The sequence below is a fragment of the Rhineura floridana genome, chromosome 1, assembly GCF_030035675.1.
Source record: "Rhineura floridana isolate rRhiFlo1 chromosome 1, rRhiFlo1.hap2, whole genome shotgun sequence".
Taxonomy (NCBI): Eukaryota; Metazoa; Chordata; class Lepidosauria; order Squamata; family Rhineuridae; genus Rhineura; species Rhineura floridana.
Window position 1 is genome coordinate 24,851,747 of NC_084480.1, and position 17,359 is coordinate 24,869,105.

The following is a 17,359-nucleotide window of genomic DNA, read 5'->3' on the forward strand; positions in this document are numbered from 1 at the left end:
TAGGAAATCATAATTGTGAACCTCCCTAAAAGCAATTTACCTATCCCTATGTTTTGGCAAAGTGATGGTGTGAAGGCATGCTGGTAGAACAAGAGACCATGTTTGAGGCATGTTATAAGGTGTTTGAGGACTTTGTCACACATTACTTTTTGAGACCTGTAGATTCATGTTGGAAAGAACACGTGTACGTATTGAATGGTGGCTTGGGTGCTGTTTTTTCATTCTACGCTGCATGTGTAGCGAAGGTGAAACATCATCTGGCAGCTAGCTTCATAATGTGAGAATGAAAAACATTTGGATCACCATTCACTTGTTTACTTTTCTCGCTATTGAGACCACTTCATATATTACTTTTTCATACACAGAAATTTAATCTTTGTATAGGAAAAAGTATTTTGTAAAATGTGAAGGACAGTGGCTGCCCAGTCAGTATAACCACTGTACAAGATCTACTCAGCCACTGTAATTACCTTTTTGTTTTGAGTGCCCTTTTGTCTGGGTCTTGGTTCAGGTGTGTATCCAACTTTGATGTGCTTATGGAAGGGGTGTGCAAGTAGTGCCCCCCCAAGTGTGGAGGCTTGGACAAACATTGTGTTATGGAAAACCAAAGTCTGTATGAAAGTACATATTTGGGAATGCCATCAGTGTAATCCTAAACACACTTAATAAATAATGTTGAACTTGCACATCACAAAATATATTACGGTCATGTCCATAAGCACCAGGAGGGTAGTCGCCCAGGGGATCTTAGTCCCTCTGCTTTTTTGGGAGCAGGGTCTCTATGTCTCCAAGCATCCTACAGTCAGCATGAAAAGGGAGTGTGTTAGTCACTGAGAAGAGTCTTCTAATATGCTTCCTTGCCTTTTCTGCAGATTGGAGCCAATCAGAGTGAAAGGAGGTGAGTCAGCCACTGAGAAGACTCTTCTTAGTTGCTAATGCTCTCCACTTTCATGCTGATTGGCTCCTAGTGATGTTTGTTGTTGTGAGAGAATGCATTAACAAAGATCTCATTCTTAATCCAGGAGCAAAAAAGGGTGTACGTGGCTGTAACTATCATGAAGGGACCCTGCAGCTCTGAATGTTCTACTAAACAACTGATAAATACCTATGTAACTTTGTGTCTGGAGACTTATTATTAAGAATCACTTTCTTTCATTGTAAGGAGGTGTGTCCACACGCATGCATCCCAGGCACCTAAATGAGGGGAGAGAGCAGCATAGGGACATAGGCAGGTGTCTTATTCCGGGGGTTCCCAAACCTTTCTTCTACATAGACCACTTGAAAATTGCTGAGGGTCTGAAAGTATCTGAAAATTTACTATGGGCATATGCAAGATAATTAACTCCCATTAGTAACAAGAGCAAGAATTTGAGCTGTGCGTACGATATTGTAATTTAAAGGTGTAATTTTAATTTTGCTAGTTGTTTACGTCACTACTATTGCCATTACATTCAGTGATATATGGGAATTACGATTTACGAGTAACATTAGTACAAAAAACATTACTAAGGATTCTGTATGGTCTGATACGGGAGGAGGTCCATGAGGGTGACACCATGAGTTACCGCACCGGGTGACACCAACCCTAGTGACGCCACTGGGGAAAGCCATGACTGTCTAAGTACTATGTGAGTGCTTTAAATTTATGGGGTGGCAGACGTTCTCTGGGATTCCAGACAGTCTTTTCTAGCCCTATCTGGAGATGCCAGGGACTGAACCCAGGACATTTTGCATGCCAAATATGTGCTCTGCCATTGAGCTATGGCATCTACTGGTTCAAAAAAAATGCTGGTCTAGATGTATTTTGGTCTGATTTAACAAGACAATTCTGAAACAAGAGCACACACTCAGGACTGCTTAACACAGATGAGTTACGCCTTAACAGTATAAGGGTGCTATCAGACAGGTGTTTATTGTGGAATCAGTGCTCTTCATGCATGCAAGCATTTTGCAGTGTCCACACAACGTCATTGGCATCAAAATGCCAACCCATATTCCTTCATTTAATCTGGATTTACTCTTTCTGAAGGAAATGCAGTGAGGTTTTTTCTTTAAAAAAACCTGTTGCTAATTACCTGTTTGTGCTTTCTGAACAACCCATTTGCAATCTTAAGCCCCAATTTGGAAACCCCCCTAATGAAAGCCTAAATATGCACTGTGGCTTTGTAAACTGGAAAACTCACCAGTGGACCTCTGGGGTTCTTGGTTTTTTTAAAAAAAGAAAAGAAAAGAAGACTGGGCAAGACTGAAATTAGCCCATCCCGGTTTGTTAAAGACTCCCAGTCCCCACCACAGAAATGCAGAAGGCATAATTCCTTGAGGAGGGATGCCTTTTAAGCTGGTTTAAGTCCATGGCATAGAGGGGCCCAAACTGTGTGGGAGAACTGGTGCCCACAAATGTTCCCAGCACAAACACAAAGAAAGAAAAGAGTTGCTACAGAAAAGATCAGTATGGATGCAGTACCATATAAATATAACCAGAGAACAACAGTGCCCCACCCTTTGTCAAAGACCACAGCTTTTCCCGAGCATCAACTATTTATTGTTTCCTTCCACGTAACGCACAAAGAACGCTACAAAGCAGCAACCCATTAAAGCAACTGCAGAGGCGGAGATCACGACCACCACCACACTGCCAGCGGCACTGACCATGAAGCCCAGGCCCACCCCAACAATGGTCTGGGCCAGCTGAACCATGCAAGTGAGGGCAGCGCAGTCCACTCCCTTTCCTCGGCTGTGCTCTTCACCTCCTCCCATCTGACACTGAAAGCAAAGAGAAAAGGGAACTCAGTCCAACCAGGCACAAGAGCCAATCCTGTGAGGAATCCGGTGCTGTCCGTTTCATGACATAATAATAATAATAATAAACTTTAATTTATAAGCCGCCTATCTGGCCGATGGCCACTCTAGGTGGCGAACAATAAAACATGATAAAATACAATAATAAATATAGTCAGTACAGTACAATACAAAGTTTACAGTATGATAGATTTATCAACATTTTAGTTCAAGGCTGATTCACCTTAGAGGTCTCAAAGGTTGCGAAGGCCTGATTAAAAAGCCAAGTCTTCAGGCCCTGGCGAAATATATCCAGGGAAGGGGCATGACGAAGATCTATTGGGAGGGAGTTCCAGATCGAGGGGGCCGCCACAGAAAAAGCTCTCTCTCGAGTCCTCACCAACCTAGCCACTTTAGTTGGTGGGACTGAGAGAAGGCCCTGCGTGGCAGATCTTGTAGGGCGGCTCAATTTGTGACGGTGGAGGCGCTCCATCAGATATACTGGGCCGACACCATACAGGGCTTTAAAGGTTAATACCAACACCTTGAATTGAGCCCGGAAAGCAACTGGAAGCCAGTGTAGATTGTAGAGACATGGTTCTCAGTCATTTAAATCCTACACAGTCTTGCTGAAGAGGCAAGCCAAACCTTTGTTCTTGTGACCACAGGAAATGATACTTTGATGAGGAGATCAGGTGCGCCTTTCAAACTCCATGAAGCTGCGTTTGGACCACTGGAATTGCACAGAATAGAGAAAAGTTCCACTGGCCACCAGGCTGACCCTGCCATTAAGGAAAGTGAGGTGGCTGCCTTAGGTGGCGGGTGGTGGCGGGCAGCAACACTCCTCTGGCTGTTCCTCCTAAGCAGCCCTGTAGCCAGGGTGGGGCAAATGGGTGCACCATGTCCCCCCCCCCCAGAGCTGTGCTTCACCCCTCCCCCAGGATTTTTTAAAAATTGTCTTTTTAATTTGTGACATGACAGACAATGACAGCGTCCATTTAAAGAATGACAGGTTGTTTTAAGAACAGGAGCAATTTAAGAATAGGACCCTCTGAAAAATTCAGTGAATGAGGCATGGCGAGTACATAACAAAAGCCACATCTGGAAGAGCCCCTCAAAGTCTGCTCACATGACTGTGGGTGGATTTTTCATGATCACAATCACCCCGTATTAACTTACGTGATCCTAAAGAAAACCCAGCCTATATACTAACATGACCCTTGAAGAGGTAAATATATTCGAACTTTGTGTTATGGGCTAGACTCCACCCCTTTGACTTTCCTTTGCTCTGCTTTTCAATTTCAGCTTCACTTGTGTTCTCTACCCAGCCAGCAATAAAGAATTATGTTTGTTTGCCTGCAGTAAGAGTTTATTTATCTTGCAGTTATGATGATGAACAGAGCAGGATTGGGTGCTTATTGCTAAAGGGTGAAATAAAGAGATCACTTAAAGTGATCTGAAAAACTATCTACCTTAAATTACCCTTTACTCTTTTAAAACACTCACTATACCCACAATCATAGTGGCTATTTTTTCTTCTTCTTTGTGTACTTGTTGGCAAAGGATGAAAACAGCCCTAGAGGAATAAAAATACTGCTGTGCACACTACAGTTACCTGGGTGGCTGGCCATCTAGGCTGTAACTCAAGCCTCATTTCTGATTTTGCCAATATGTGCAGCTCAGCTTGAGGCCTTTTCAGGGTTTCTGGACAGAAAAATCAACCCAGCCATCAATTTAAAAAAATCCTGTTGTCTTCCACAATTAGTTTCCAATCACTTGGTTAAGTCCTTTCTATAACAACCAGTTAAACTGATTGTCCAACAGGAAAGAAAATATAAGAGTCAGGAACAAAACTAGAAGGAGGGATCCTCAAGGAGGAGTTAGCACCTTTTGGTATCACCTTGGTCACTGTATCCTTGACATCTTTTTTTTAATGAAACACTTATGTAAGTTAACACACTCTCTAGATGGAGACGTGAGGGGGAAAGGTCACTGCCTTTCCCTTCCCCTAGCCTGGCCTTCACATCCTCTCCGCTAGTGGGTGGGGATTGGCTGGTGTTATGCACCTCCTCTCCAAAGAATGCCCCACCTAGAATTGTATCTACCCTGCCTAATAAGGAAGACTGGTTACAGGACTGCTTCTAAGGCTCTATGGCCATTCCCCTCTTTTGGAGAACGTGGCTATACAGCATGTCTTTCCACACATAACCACCACCCCTCACCTGCTGCCTCTGGTGCTGTGGAAGTCACTGTCGCATCATCAGGACTGAATTAGGACCCAACCTTCACTATCCATTTAAAGGAGTATCTTACCACTTTAAACTTTTATGGCTTCCCCCAAAGAGTTCTGGGAACTGTAGTCTGTTAAGGGTGCTGAGAGTTAAGAAACCTCTATTCCCCTCACAAAGCTACAGTTCTCAGAGTGATTTAACAATCAATCCCTCTTCCCAGGGGACTCTGAGAATTGTAGCTCTATTAGGGGATAGGGGATCTCCTAACAACTCTCAGCACACTTCATAAACTACAGTTCCCAGGATTCTTTGGGGAAGCCGTGACTGTTTAAAGTGGTATGATACTGTTTTAAATGGATAATATAGATGGGGTCTAAGTTTCAGCTGCCAGCCCACTCAGCTTCTTACATGGAATTAAGAGGGGGTGCCATTTTGTTCCTCACCTTAGGCAAGAAAATATCTTGGGCCAGCTCTGACTGGCCACACCTCGTATCCCTACTTCTTATGACTTGGTACAGCCCAATTCTACATTTACTTAAAAAAAAAAATCTCCCACCCTCAGTTTTGAGAACTGAGAGCAGCTAGCAACAATGAATAGGGCCCATGTCTCTTTAAGGCTCACAAAAACACAATAGACCACATCAATAGATCCAGGAAGGGGGGGACATCAGGTTGAACTTAACAGAAACAAGCCTCTTGTACATGAAAAAGAATAGTTCCACTGACCAAGGGGGGAATAGTAGAAGGGTCAAGTCCCCAGTGATCCAGCTGTAAACATAGGATTAGAGTTACCAATGTCTGTGTCTTTTGCAGCCATGTCATTATGTGGGAAACCTCTCTTTGTCAATTCAAACAAATAGCCTCATCTTGAGTGTCTGGGACTCTGGATCCCTGTTGAGAGCTTCCTGCATAGACCAACATTCTTGGTAATAGATCCCATAGACTTTCCTGGTTTGACTCTTTTTTACAACAGCCAGCTAGTCTGAACTGGCTGTTTTGTCATAGAAATCCAAACCCATTAGGAAGGTGAAACCATCCTCTACATAAATTTCTGATTGGCCACCTTGACCACTTCCATAAAAGATGGAGCTTAGTTCTCCATTGATCCAAATCCATCTGAGGAAGGAGGCTGGCTTCAAATGGTCTCAGGTTCACATTAATGTGTGAAGTAATCGTCCCAGTCACCTGTCTCCTTGGGAAGAATGCAAATCACATTGCCACAGATGCTCTGCTAGAGGTTAATGATCTCTCAGATACATTTTTGTGCCAGGAATTCTGTACATGCTCTGAAACCCTACACTCTACTCAAGCAGGTAAAATGTAACGAGCCAAGTCCGACTGACTTGTTTGCTTTTATAATTCGTGCATGTAGCCTCCTTTCCCCTCCCTTTCTCCAAATAAAATATCTTTCTAGACATTGGCAGTTGGCTTCGTTGGTTTTAAAAGGGGATTTCTCTTGAATTTCTCGCTAAAACTTTCTCCACGTGCTAGGCTGTTAAACTACTCCTTGTGTACCAAGGATAGTTCATAAAGTTCTGTCGAATAATGTGTCCACTGGGCTTTGGGAAAGTCATTCTAAAGCTGCTTTCTTTTTATTATTTTCAGAGTTGGGCTGGAGGGAGAGTCTTCATCAGCAGGGCCTAGAACCACCCCCACCCCTTGAGACAGCCAGGTAGCCTTGGTCAGGGTGAGACATGTGTTGTTGGACCCCAACTCCCACTGGCCGCAGCCAGCATGGCAAATGCCTAGGGATGAGGGCAGTTGTAGTCCAAGAATATATGGAAGGCACCTGTGGTGGCTCTAGTAATTTGTTTTGGGTACAACCTTTACAAAGAGAAAAATCTGCTAGTAAGGAAAGACTTTCCCCCGCTCTCAGTCACAATGTACTTCCACTGTTGGAGACAGTATGCTTCTGAATTCCAGTTGCTGGAAACTGCAGGAGAGGTTGGTGCTGTTGTACTCAGGTCCTGGTTTCAAGCTTCCCATAGGCATCTGGTCAGCCACTGGGAGAACAGAATGCTGAACGAGATGGGCCACTGGCCTCATCCAGCAGGCTCTTTTCTCTTGTTCTTATGTACAACTATTTTGCATGTCTGTACCCCTTTTGAGGGTTCAGTTATGCATTCGGACAGAAGGGCTCCAGGTGAAGACCTTTTTGATGGGCAAGCTGAGAGGGGTTACTCATGAAACAGGCCAAAGAGACCTAGTGCTCTGACTGCTCTCTCAATGGATGAGCGCAAATCAAAATACGCAATATTTTTGCCACTAACTCATTAGAAGCTGCTCTGAAGTATGATAATTTCCTAGTAGGTTACATTAAAGTCCAGGGCACTTGACTGAAGAGTCTTCCAAATAAGTGACAATTCACACTTAACACTTAAGGGAACAAGAGTGCTTTCTGAATGATAAATAAGAAGCATTGCAAGGTCAGCGTGAAGGGTTTTTTTTATAGAAACATCTCTTGATGGCCTGGGCTTGTTGTAATGATACACTTGCAGGCATTTCATTAACTATCTTCTTGGCTGAACCATAATTACCTTCGGAAAGCTGGAGATAAAAAGTTCTCCTGTTGTTAACAAAGTATGGCAAAACCTATCCAACTAAGCAAACAGCAAAGCAAAAGCAACTGACCTCCTTTCTGGTGCCATCATATGAAATACAATTTTAAAAATTTATTACATCCCATTTTTCCTCCAAGGAGATCACATGCATTTTCTAAATAAAAGAAGCCATATATCATTCTTTCTCCCACTCTCCATTTTATCCTAACAACAACCCTGTGAGCTATATTAGACTGAGAAATGATGAATCAACCAAAGAGGGACATAACTGAGCAGGGATTTGGACCCAGTTCTCCCTGGTTCTAGTCCAGCACCCTGACTGCTATGTCACATTATGTTAGTAGGAAAGCTTTTGATCTCCAACTTTCTAAGGGAAAGCAAAGTTCAGCAAAGAAGGTAGCTACCAAATGTGTGCAGTGTTTCATGACAATAAGCCAAGGTAATCAAAATGGTTTTTTTTCCTATGAAAAATATACCTCAGTAGAGAATAAAACACTATCTTGCAGTGCTTTTCCACCTGAACATTTCTCAGTCCTTTAACCCGACAGAAGATGTGCTCAAAACCTAACATCCCTGAGAGAGTTCAGCCTCCTCAGCTTCTTCTGATCATGCTAAATGAGCTAACTTAGGAGCTGAGATGTGTTCACCCCTGACTTCTCTGTGATAAAGTTTCATTCCTGGATCAGTCTGCCTTGCATTCTAAACACCTGCTGATCCAGATTGTCTTTGTCAATGAAATATAACTGTTGATGGAATTAAGAATCAGTTGTGCAGCAATTTGTATCCCATTCTGTGGGTGGTGTGGCAATAATCAAAGAATAATAACTGAATGCAAAGGCACATTTTTTAACAAAAATCTGGTAATGAAATGCAAAACATTTTGAGATGTACAAAACTCTTTTTCAGTGGGTATTTAAACCTCAAAGCAACCCATCCTCAAGCAGTTGTTATGGCATTATGTTGACAGTTAAGCTATGCAGGAGGGCAGCCAGGTTGTAGGGGAGACAAAGTCCTTTGCAGCTTTCATCTTTGTGTAAAAGAGGGAACGTGATCTCTCTTCTACATGACGTTTAAAGCTGCAAGAACTCTGCCCTCTTTTGCATCTGGCTGCTCTCCTAAGCAGTGACAAGCCATTGATTTAATGGGAAACTCAACGTTTCCCTTCGAAATTAGTGACGCTTTGTTTAGTCTTGGTTGGTTCTAGTCCTGGTGCCACATCTTTTTGGGGAAGGACAATATCGGCAGTCGTGGTGCACGTGGTGGGGCAAAGCCGCAGAGCCATCCTCCCACCACCGGCATCACTGCTGCTTACTTAGCTGGGGCTTACCATCAGGGCAACTGCAGCCGCGCAACCACCCCACACATCCCCATCAGGGGTAAGCAGCAGTGATACTGGCGTCAGAAGAGCAGCTTCGTCTCAGAGCATTCATCACTTCTGAATATTAATCAGTATAGAGCATGTGTTTTGTTGGCAGATGACTCCAGGTTCAGTCACCAGTTAAAGGTACTCAGAGAGCAAGCACTGGGGAAGACTTTTTCCTGAGACCTGAGAGAATGGCTGCTATTCAGTAGACCACATTGGAATAAATGGGCCAATGGTCTACAGTGAAAAAGATCATCTATAAAACAAGAAGGGCCCATACTATCTAAACCAGCATCCTATTCTCACAGTGGTCAGACAGATGCTTATGGGAAGCCCACAAGCAGGACTTGAGCACTATAGCACTCTCCTCACTTGTCATTCCCAGCAAATGGCACTCAGAGACATACTGCCTCCAACAGTGGAAGTAGAACACAGGCATCGTGGCGAGTAGCTGTTGATAGCTGTATCTTCCTTGAGTTTGTATCATCCTGTTTCAGAGCTTGGAAAAGTTACTTTTTTGAACTACAACTCCCATCAGCTCCAGCCAGCGTGGCCACTGGATTCAAAAAAGTAACTTTTCCAAGCTCTGTCCTGTTTTAAAGCCATCCAAGTTGGTGGCCATCACTGCATCTAGTGGAAGGGAATTCCATAAACTATGCACTGTGTGAAGAAGTATTTATTTTTGTCTGTCCTGAATCCTCCAACAATCAACTTTGAAAATCCACCTTGCCTCTCCTCCCCGTAACTTGCTGTTCGGGCTTGGCCACATCCACATCCCATCTATGTACGTCAATTAGCACAAGCAGATTTTATACAAATCTGAATGTCTTCTCTTTTTTTGATAGTGCATAAGTGGCTGCTCTAAGGCCTACAGAAATGGCCAACCAACTCCACTGACTCCTGGTACCATTTCCCCCCCCCCGCCGCCTCCAAAATTCTAAACAGATCTAACTCTAAACAAGTCTAGAAAAACAGAGCTCAGTTGGCTTTGAGATGTCAGTAATAAAGAGAAGCAACTTGGCTGTGTCTACACTCACTTCTCGGTTTGCACTTCCCACGGACACAGATGGAGATGGGACACGAGAGTTAGTTCCGGGAGTTAGAACAGGGATGCTATAGGGAAGGATATGGCAACAAGCATGCATTCCAACTTACTTCTTCCTCCTTGTGATAATCAGCAATGAGGTTGAATGGTACGGTGTATAATGTGCTGGACATTACACCAAAGAGGGAACACAGAGCCAAAGTAGAATACACCTTGGGAAAGAGTCCGATAAACCCAGTGCCCAGTCCAAAAAGCAGGTATCCAATGAAGTAAAGTCCTTTTAATCCAATGTAAGGTAGAAGGGCTTTCTGCAAATCTGTTGGGAGAAAAGGATTGAGAAAGGGTTTTGTTTGGTTGGTTAAAAGGTAACCAGTTGAATCACCACTGAACATTATTTTTTAAATTTATTTAGCAAGATTTTTATACCGCTTAATTTTATCGACTAATTGTATCTAGTTTCCTCCAAGGAGCTGCATATGATTCTCAGACAGTCTCCCTGGTACCCGTCATGGTAAGATCTCTTTAGGTTTAGCAGTCAAAACTTTATTGTACACCTCCAGACCACTCTTTGGGTCTTACCATCCATATCAATGAAGGAAGCTTGAAATTGCCTTATATCAGCAAAGCATTGATCTATTTGTATCTTTTATTTTGACTGGCAGCTGTTCTCCAAAACACACACAGGTCTTTGCCATAGTTTTAACTGAAAATGCCAGGAATTTATCCTTGGGCCTTCTGTACAAAAAGCATGTGCTCTGCCATATTCTACAAATTTGGAAACCCTGAATTTGACTCTTCCCTCTTCCACAGAATCACCAGGAACCCTTAGGGCAGCCTTGTCCAACCTTTGGGCCACAGATGTTGCTGGACTACAGTTCCCATAATTCCTGACCATTGGCCATGCTGGCTGGGGCTGATGGGAGTTGCAGTCTAGCAACATCTGGGAACCCAAAGGTTGGACAAGGCAGCCTTAGGGCAAGCCACCTCATAGCCTCAACTCCACATCTGTAAAATGAGCACAATAATATTGATCAGCTTTACAGAGTTGTTGTATAGTCACAAAGATAATGTAGATAAAATGCTCTGAAGTCCCTAAAGCCCACTCTGTATAAATGCACTTATATTTTGGTAACATCACAAGAATCCATTTGTTGGTAATACTCACAGGAATAAAGTGAGGAAGAAATTGCATTGATGCACATCCCCCAGCATCCAATCTCTACCCCCCTCTCGTAGGTTAGATAAGCTGTGGAGTTATGAGGTGCGTAAGGATCACCATTGAACACAATCTGCAGTGCACCACAAAATAGAAGAATAAGAACAGGCTATGCTGATATTGCATTTCTAAATAAAATAGGACCCAAAGGACTTGCTTACAAGTACAGGAGCTGAGAAAGGTCCGGTTCGGAATAAACCTCCCCCCTGGGATAAAAACCAAAGAAATGATGAAATTTTAAAAGGGGTAGGCCTAGAAGTAGGCATTGTGAGAGCAGGGGCACAGGATATATATTCAGAAGAGCAAAATTACCACAGGCCTAACCACAAGTGCCAAAGACACTTGAAGAGAGACACTGCTTACAAGTGCCTGTACGCTAATGCTAGGAGCCTGCGAACCAAGATGGGAGAACTGGAGTGCTTGGTCTTAGAGGAGAGCATTGATATAGTGAGCATAATGGAGACCTGGTGGAATGGAGAAAACCAGTGGGATACGGTTATCCCTGGATATAAACTATATCGGAAGGACAGGGAAGGACGTATTGGTGGCGGAGTCGCTCTATACTTGAAAGAAGGCATTGAATCCAGCAAGCTCGAAACCCCAAAAGAGGCAGACTCCTCCACAGAATTGTTGTGGGTGGTGATACCATGCCCCAGGAGGGACTTAATACTGGGAACGATCTATCGTTCCCCTGATCAAAATGCTCAGGGAGACCTGGAGATGAGATATGAAATTGAGGAAGCATCCAAACTAGGAAATGTGGTAGTAATGGGTGACTTCAACTACCCGGACATAGACTGGCTGCATATGTGTTCCAGTCATGACAAAGAAGCAAAGTTTCTAGATATTCTAAATGACTATTCCCTAGACCAGTTGGTCATGGAACCGACCAGAGGGACGGCAGCCCTGGACTTAATCCTCAGTGGGGACCGGGACCTGGTGCAAGATGTAAGTGTTGTTGAACCGATTGGGAGCAGTGACCACAGTGCTATTAAATTAAACATACATGTAACTGGCCAATTGCCAAGAAAATCCAACACGGTCACATTAGAGGCAAAAAGTCTTCCTTCAAAAAATGGAAGTCTTGTCCGAATGAAGAAAATAAAAAAGAACAGAAACTCTGGCAAAAGAAATGCAAGAAGACAATAAGGGATGCTAAAAAAGAATTTGAGGAGCACATTGCTAAGAACATAAAAACCAACAACAAAAAATTCTATACATTCAAAGCAGGAGACCATCTAGGGAGACGATTGGACCCTTGGATGATAAGGGAGTCAAAGGTGTACTAAAGAACGATAAGGAGATTGCAGAGAAGCTAAATGAATTCTTTGCATCTGTCTTCACAGTGGAAGATATAGGGCAGATCCCTGAACCTGAACTAACATTTGCAGGAAGGGATTCTGAGGAACTGAGACAAATAGTGGTAACGAGAGAGGAAGTTCTAAGCTTAATGGACAATATAAAAACTGACAAATCACCGGGCCCGGATGGCATCCACCCGAGAGTTCTCAAAGAACTCAAAGGTGAAATTGCTGATCTGCTAACTAAAATATGTAACTTGTCCCTTTGGTCCTCCTCCGTGCCTGAGGATTGGAAAGTGGCAAATGTAACACCAATCTTCAAAAAGGGATCCAGAGGGGATCCCGGAAATTACAGGCCAGTTAGCTTAACCTCTGTCCCTGGAAAACTGGTAGAAAGTATTATTAAAGCTAGATTAACTAAGCACACAGAAGAACAAGCCTTGCTGAAGCACAGCCAGCATAGCTTCTGCAAGGGAAAGTCCTGTCTCAGTAACCTATTAGAATTCTTTGAGAGTGTCAACAAGCATATAGATAGAGGTGATCCAGTGGACATAGTGTACTTAGACTTTCAAAAAGCGTTTGACAAGGTACCTCACCAAAGGCTTCTGAGGAAGCTTAGCAGTCATGGAATAAGAGGAGAGGTCCTCTTGTGGATAAGAAATTGGTTAAGAAGCAGAAAGCAGAGAGTAGGAATAAACGGACAGTTCTCCCAATGGAGGGCTGTAGAAAGTGGAGTCCCTCAAGGATCGGTATTGGGACCTGTACTTTTCAACTTGTTCATTAATGACCTAGAATTAGGAGTGAGCAGTGAAGTGGCCAAGTTTGCTGATGACACTAAATTGTTCAGGGTTGTTAAAACAAAAAGGGATTGCGAAGAGCTCCAAAAAGACCTCTCCAAACTGAGTGAATGGGCAGAAAAATGGCAAATGCAATTCAATATAAACAAGTGTAAAATTATGCATGTTGGAGCAAAAAATCTTAATTTCACATATACGCTCATGGGGTCTGAACTGGCGGTGACCGACCAGGAGAGAGACCTCGGGGTTGTAGTGGACAGCACGATGAAAATGTCGACCCAGTGTGCGGCAGCTGTGAAAAAGGCAAATTCCATGCTAGCGATAATTAGGAAAGGTATTGAAAATAAAACAGCCGATATCATAATGCCGTTGTATAAATCTATGGTGCGGCCGCATTTGGAATACTGTGTACAGTTCTGGTCGCCTCATCTCAAAAAGGATATTCTAGAGTTGGAAAAGGTTCAGAAGAGGGCAACCAGAATGATCAAGGGGATGGAGCGACTCCCTTACGAGGAAAGGTTGCAGCATTTGGGGCTTTTTAGTTTAGAGAAAAGGCGGGTCAGGAGACATGATAGAAGTGTATAAAATTATGCATGGCATTGAGAAAGTGGATAGAGAAAAGTTCTTCTCCCTCTCTCATAATACTAGAACTCATGGACATTCAAAGAAGCTGAATGTTGGAAGACTCAGGACAGACAAAAGGAAGTACTTCTTTACTCAGCGCATAGTTAAACTATGGAATTTGCTCCCACAAGATGCAGTAATGGCCACCAGCTTGGACGGCTTTAAAAGAAGATTAGACAAATTCATGGAGGACAGGGCTATCAATGGCCACTAGCCATGATGGCTGTGCTCTGCCACCCTAGTCAGAGGCAGCATGCTTCTGAAAACCAGTTGCCGGAAGCCTCAGGAGGGGAGAGTGTTCTTGCACTCGGGTCCTGCTTGCGGGCTTCCCCCAGGCACCTGGTTGGCCACTGTGAGAACAGGATGCTGGACTAGATGGGCCACTGGCCTGATCCAGCAGGCTCTTCTTATGTTCTTATGTTATTTCACTTGCACAGGATTGATTGCATCTGTGTGTTATTTTGTGTTGGTGACTTTAATTATGATGATGACATGTACTGACAGCAGACTTTCTGCCAATAGTGTAGGGCCAACAATTGATAGTATTGTGGTCTGACTCCTGTTTCAGACAGGCTTTCCACCAGCACAAGGTCACAATGATTCTATTTGCATGTTAGTACCAAACCATGGTTTGATGTTACAAGAATAAACCTTGGACTCATGCATTTCCTCCTCCACCTGTAAGTCAAAATAGAAATGTCTGGTCTCAGTTTCTGCTAAACCATAGGGTTGTATCCAACTAACAAATATTCAGAGAAGACCCCTTGAAATTAATGGATCAAAGTTAATTATGTTCATTCACTTCAATGGGTCTACCCTGAGTAGGTCAAATATTGGATACAACCCATTCTTAACTGTTTTGACTAAAAACCAGTATTATAACCCATTACTTGAATGTGATTTGCAAATCCTAGCTTGTTGGCATGTTTTGCTACAAACTGGGAGTGGATGTTAAGATTCCCCTCGTACAACAAGGCATGGGAAGAGGAAGGGGAACCCACAAGCCAGAAACTATTGCCTGCTCATTCTTGCAACACCAAACCATAGTGTGCCGTTTCACTTGACTGTTTCCAAACTCTGAGACATGAATTGCTGGCGTAGTCCAAGAACTTCTAGAGGGCAGTAAAACTCCATGATGACTGACCATGTTGCCTGGCACCGGTGGGAGGTGGAGTCCCACAACATCTGGAGAGCAGCACATTGGTTCCTATTCTAGAACCTTCTTCCTGGCAGCAGAATGCTATCATCAGACATAGTCTCCTCTGTCCTCCTGGGACCTTAGCATAGTGGTAATTACTGACCAACATGACTTTCTCCAGATGGTGCTGGACTCCAATTCCCATCAGCCCAACCAGCATGGCCAATGATCAGAGATGGTGGAAGGTAAAGTTCAAAAATATCTGGAAGAAACAACATTGGGTATCCCTTCCTAGGTAGTACTGGTCCATGACACCCTCCACTAGCAAGTGGGAAGGATCAGATTTGGATATCTACTCACATAATAGTCTCTGAATGGCATGAAACAGAGAGCTGGAAATGTCAGGTTTATTTCAGTTAAAATTGCCCATATACACTAAAGCAGTAAACAAAATAATTAAATGCTAGAGGGGATTCTAATTTTAAAATGTACGGCATGATTGTCAGTTCTGTAGATTCCAAGAGTGATATGGAGGGGAATCAAACATTTGCAACAGAAATGGAAACGTGTGTGTTGGAGGAGGAAGCTCCCCCAGGTCCTGCTGTTTTTAAAACTGGCATTTTCATCTTTTAGAGAATATGACAGATTAAAGAGGCTGAACCTTTTTTTCTAAAATAAATTTTAAAACTTGGCTACCCAATGGAGTCAGTTCTATAAATAATGCCTGAAGGCATCCATTTGTGTTCTTTGAAATCTCTCTTCTCATTTGGCTATTCTAAATGTTGACAATTCTAAAATTTGCCATCATGCTGTATAAGCAAGCAGGTGAAATACTTGAAATCAACAAGTTTGCATTCGGCCAGGGGAAGGATGGTTACTTTCCTTACCTGCCCCATAAAATCGGTGAAGAAGAGCATGTTGGAAAGGAAAGCTGTCCATCCCATCAAATGGCTCACACACAAACAGCGGTAGTGGGAGGGCATGCTTAAAAGTGCTTTTAGGAGGGACTTAATGGTCATCTGCCTCCGAACCTGAATGGAAGAATATCCCAATATTTCATTTTAAAGGCTCCCAAAAGTATTCACAGAAGAGGGCTAAAGATCCTGCATTTTCTTTTGACCGCACTGAGAACTGGTGTACATGTTACAATCACAGGGGGGATAAATTTGGTTCAGTTTGCATTTAAAGCCAAATCCATCAAATCCACAATTTCCAAAGCAATATGAGAACCGAAACACATTTATCCAAATTATGCGACACAGTTATCCAACTAAACAATGTCTCCAAAAATGCACGTTTAGGGGAAGTGTGCGTAAGAATAAATATATTAGTGAAAATAACATATAAAATGTATTGTATTAGGAGAAATTGCTTCTGAAAATGTGTACATTAGTGAAAACTGCCTACAAAAATGTGTTAGGAGAAATTTGTCCTAAAACGCTGAAGAATTTTTATGAGGTTTTTTTTAAAAAATGCAGATTGCTGCAGAAATGTGGAGAACAGAATTTAAGATCGGAAAAATGAGAAACTGAGAGAGCCAAGACTTACAGGTCCTTCCATCCCTAGCTGTTCCTCATATAATGGTCCACAGATATTGGATGACACTGTAGTGACTTGTGGGTCACAAGCCAAGGACTTTAGCTTTGTAAAAACAAACTGTCAAGTGACTTTTGTGTTCCATTTAGTTTGACCTTCACATGGGCCCACAAGGTACTCCTGTAAGTCAGCCTTCACCAACCTGGTACCTTCCAGATGTTTTTGGACTACAGCTCCCATCACCACCAGCCAACACAGCATGGTAGGAGTTGTAGTTCTACATCATCTAGAGAGCTCCAGGTTGGTAAAAGCCTCTGATAAGTAGTAAAGAAAAATTGCCACAAAGCAACACTGTAGGGTTTGGCTTGGGCTGGTGGTATACAACCACCCTCACATAGGTCACTTCCCAATGGCCACTTCCCAATGGCCTGTGTATTGAGCATTTGTCCTGATTTGTTTGCACAACATTTGCAGAGAAGTTATACATTGGCTGTTTATCGAGCATTCATTTTAATTTTTTTTCACTGAGGTTATATGATACCATGCTAAGCAATTGTTATCCCACACTTTCCAAAGCATTTCCCCCTCACTTTCCTTACGGCAAAAAGTAGAAGCGGTGGGGGAAGTCAATTTGTTGCGCAAGAGCACCACATACCATTTTAATTGCACAACCTGAATTTCCTGGTATGCAATGAATCCTGCCTGAAAAATAATGACAGCCTGGAAGCACTCATAGGGATTCCCAACATGTAAGCACATAGGTATCTTG

The 17,359-nt window shown here is 43.0% G+C and overlaps 1 protein-coding gene across 1 annotated transcript in view; it reads right to left on the reverse strand.

Annotated features, from left to right (window-relative positions):
* Nucleotides 1-1,426: 1,426 nt before the first annotated feature.
* Nucleotides 1,427-17,359, reverse strand: part of SLC45A2 (solute carrier family 45 member 2) — a 32,035-nt gene continuing 16,102 nt past the window's right edge. The window contains 4 exon segments of the mRNA XM_061607430.1: nt 1,427-2,763; nt 10,089-10,294; nt 11,144-11,267; nt 15,942-16,085. Coding sequence (XP_061463414.1) covers nt 2,536-2,763; nt 10,089-10,294; nt 11,144-11,267; nt 15,942-16,085 — 702 coding nt within the window. The 3' untranslated portion in view covers nt 1,427-2,535.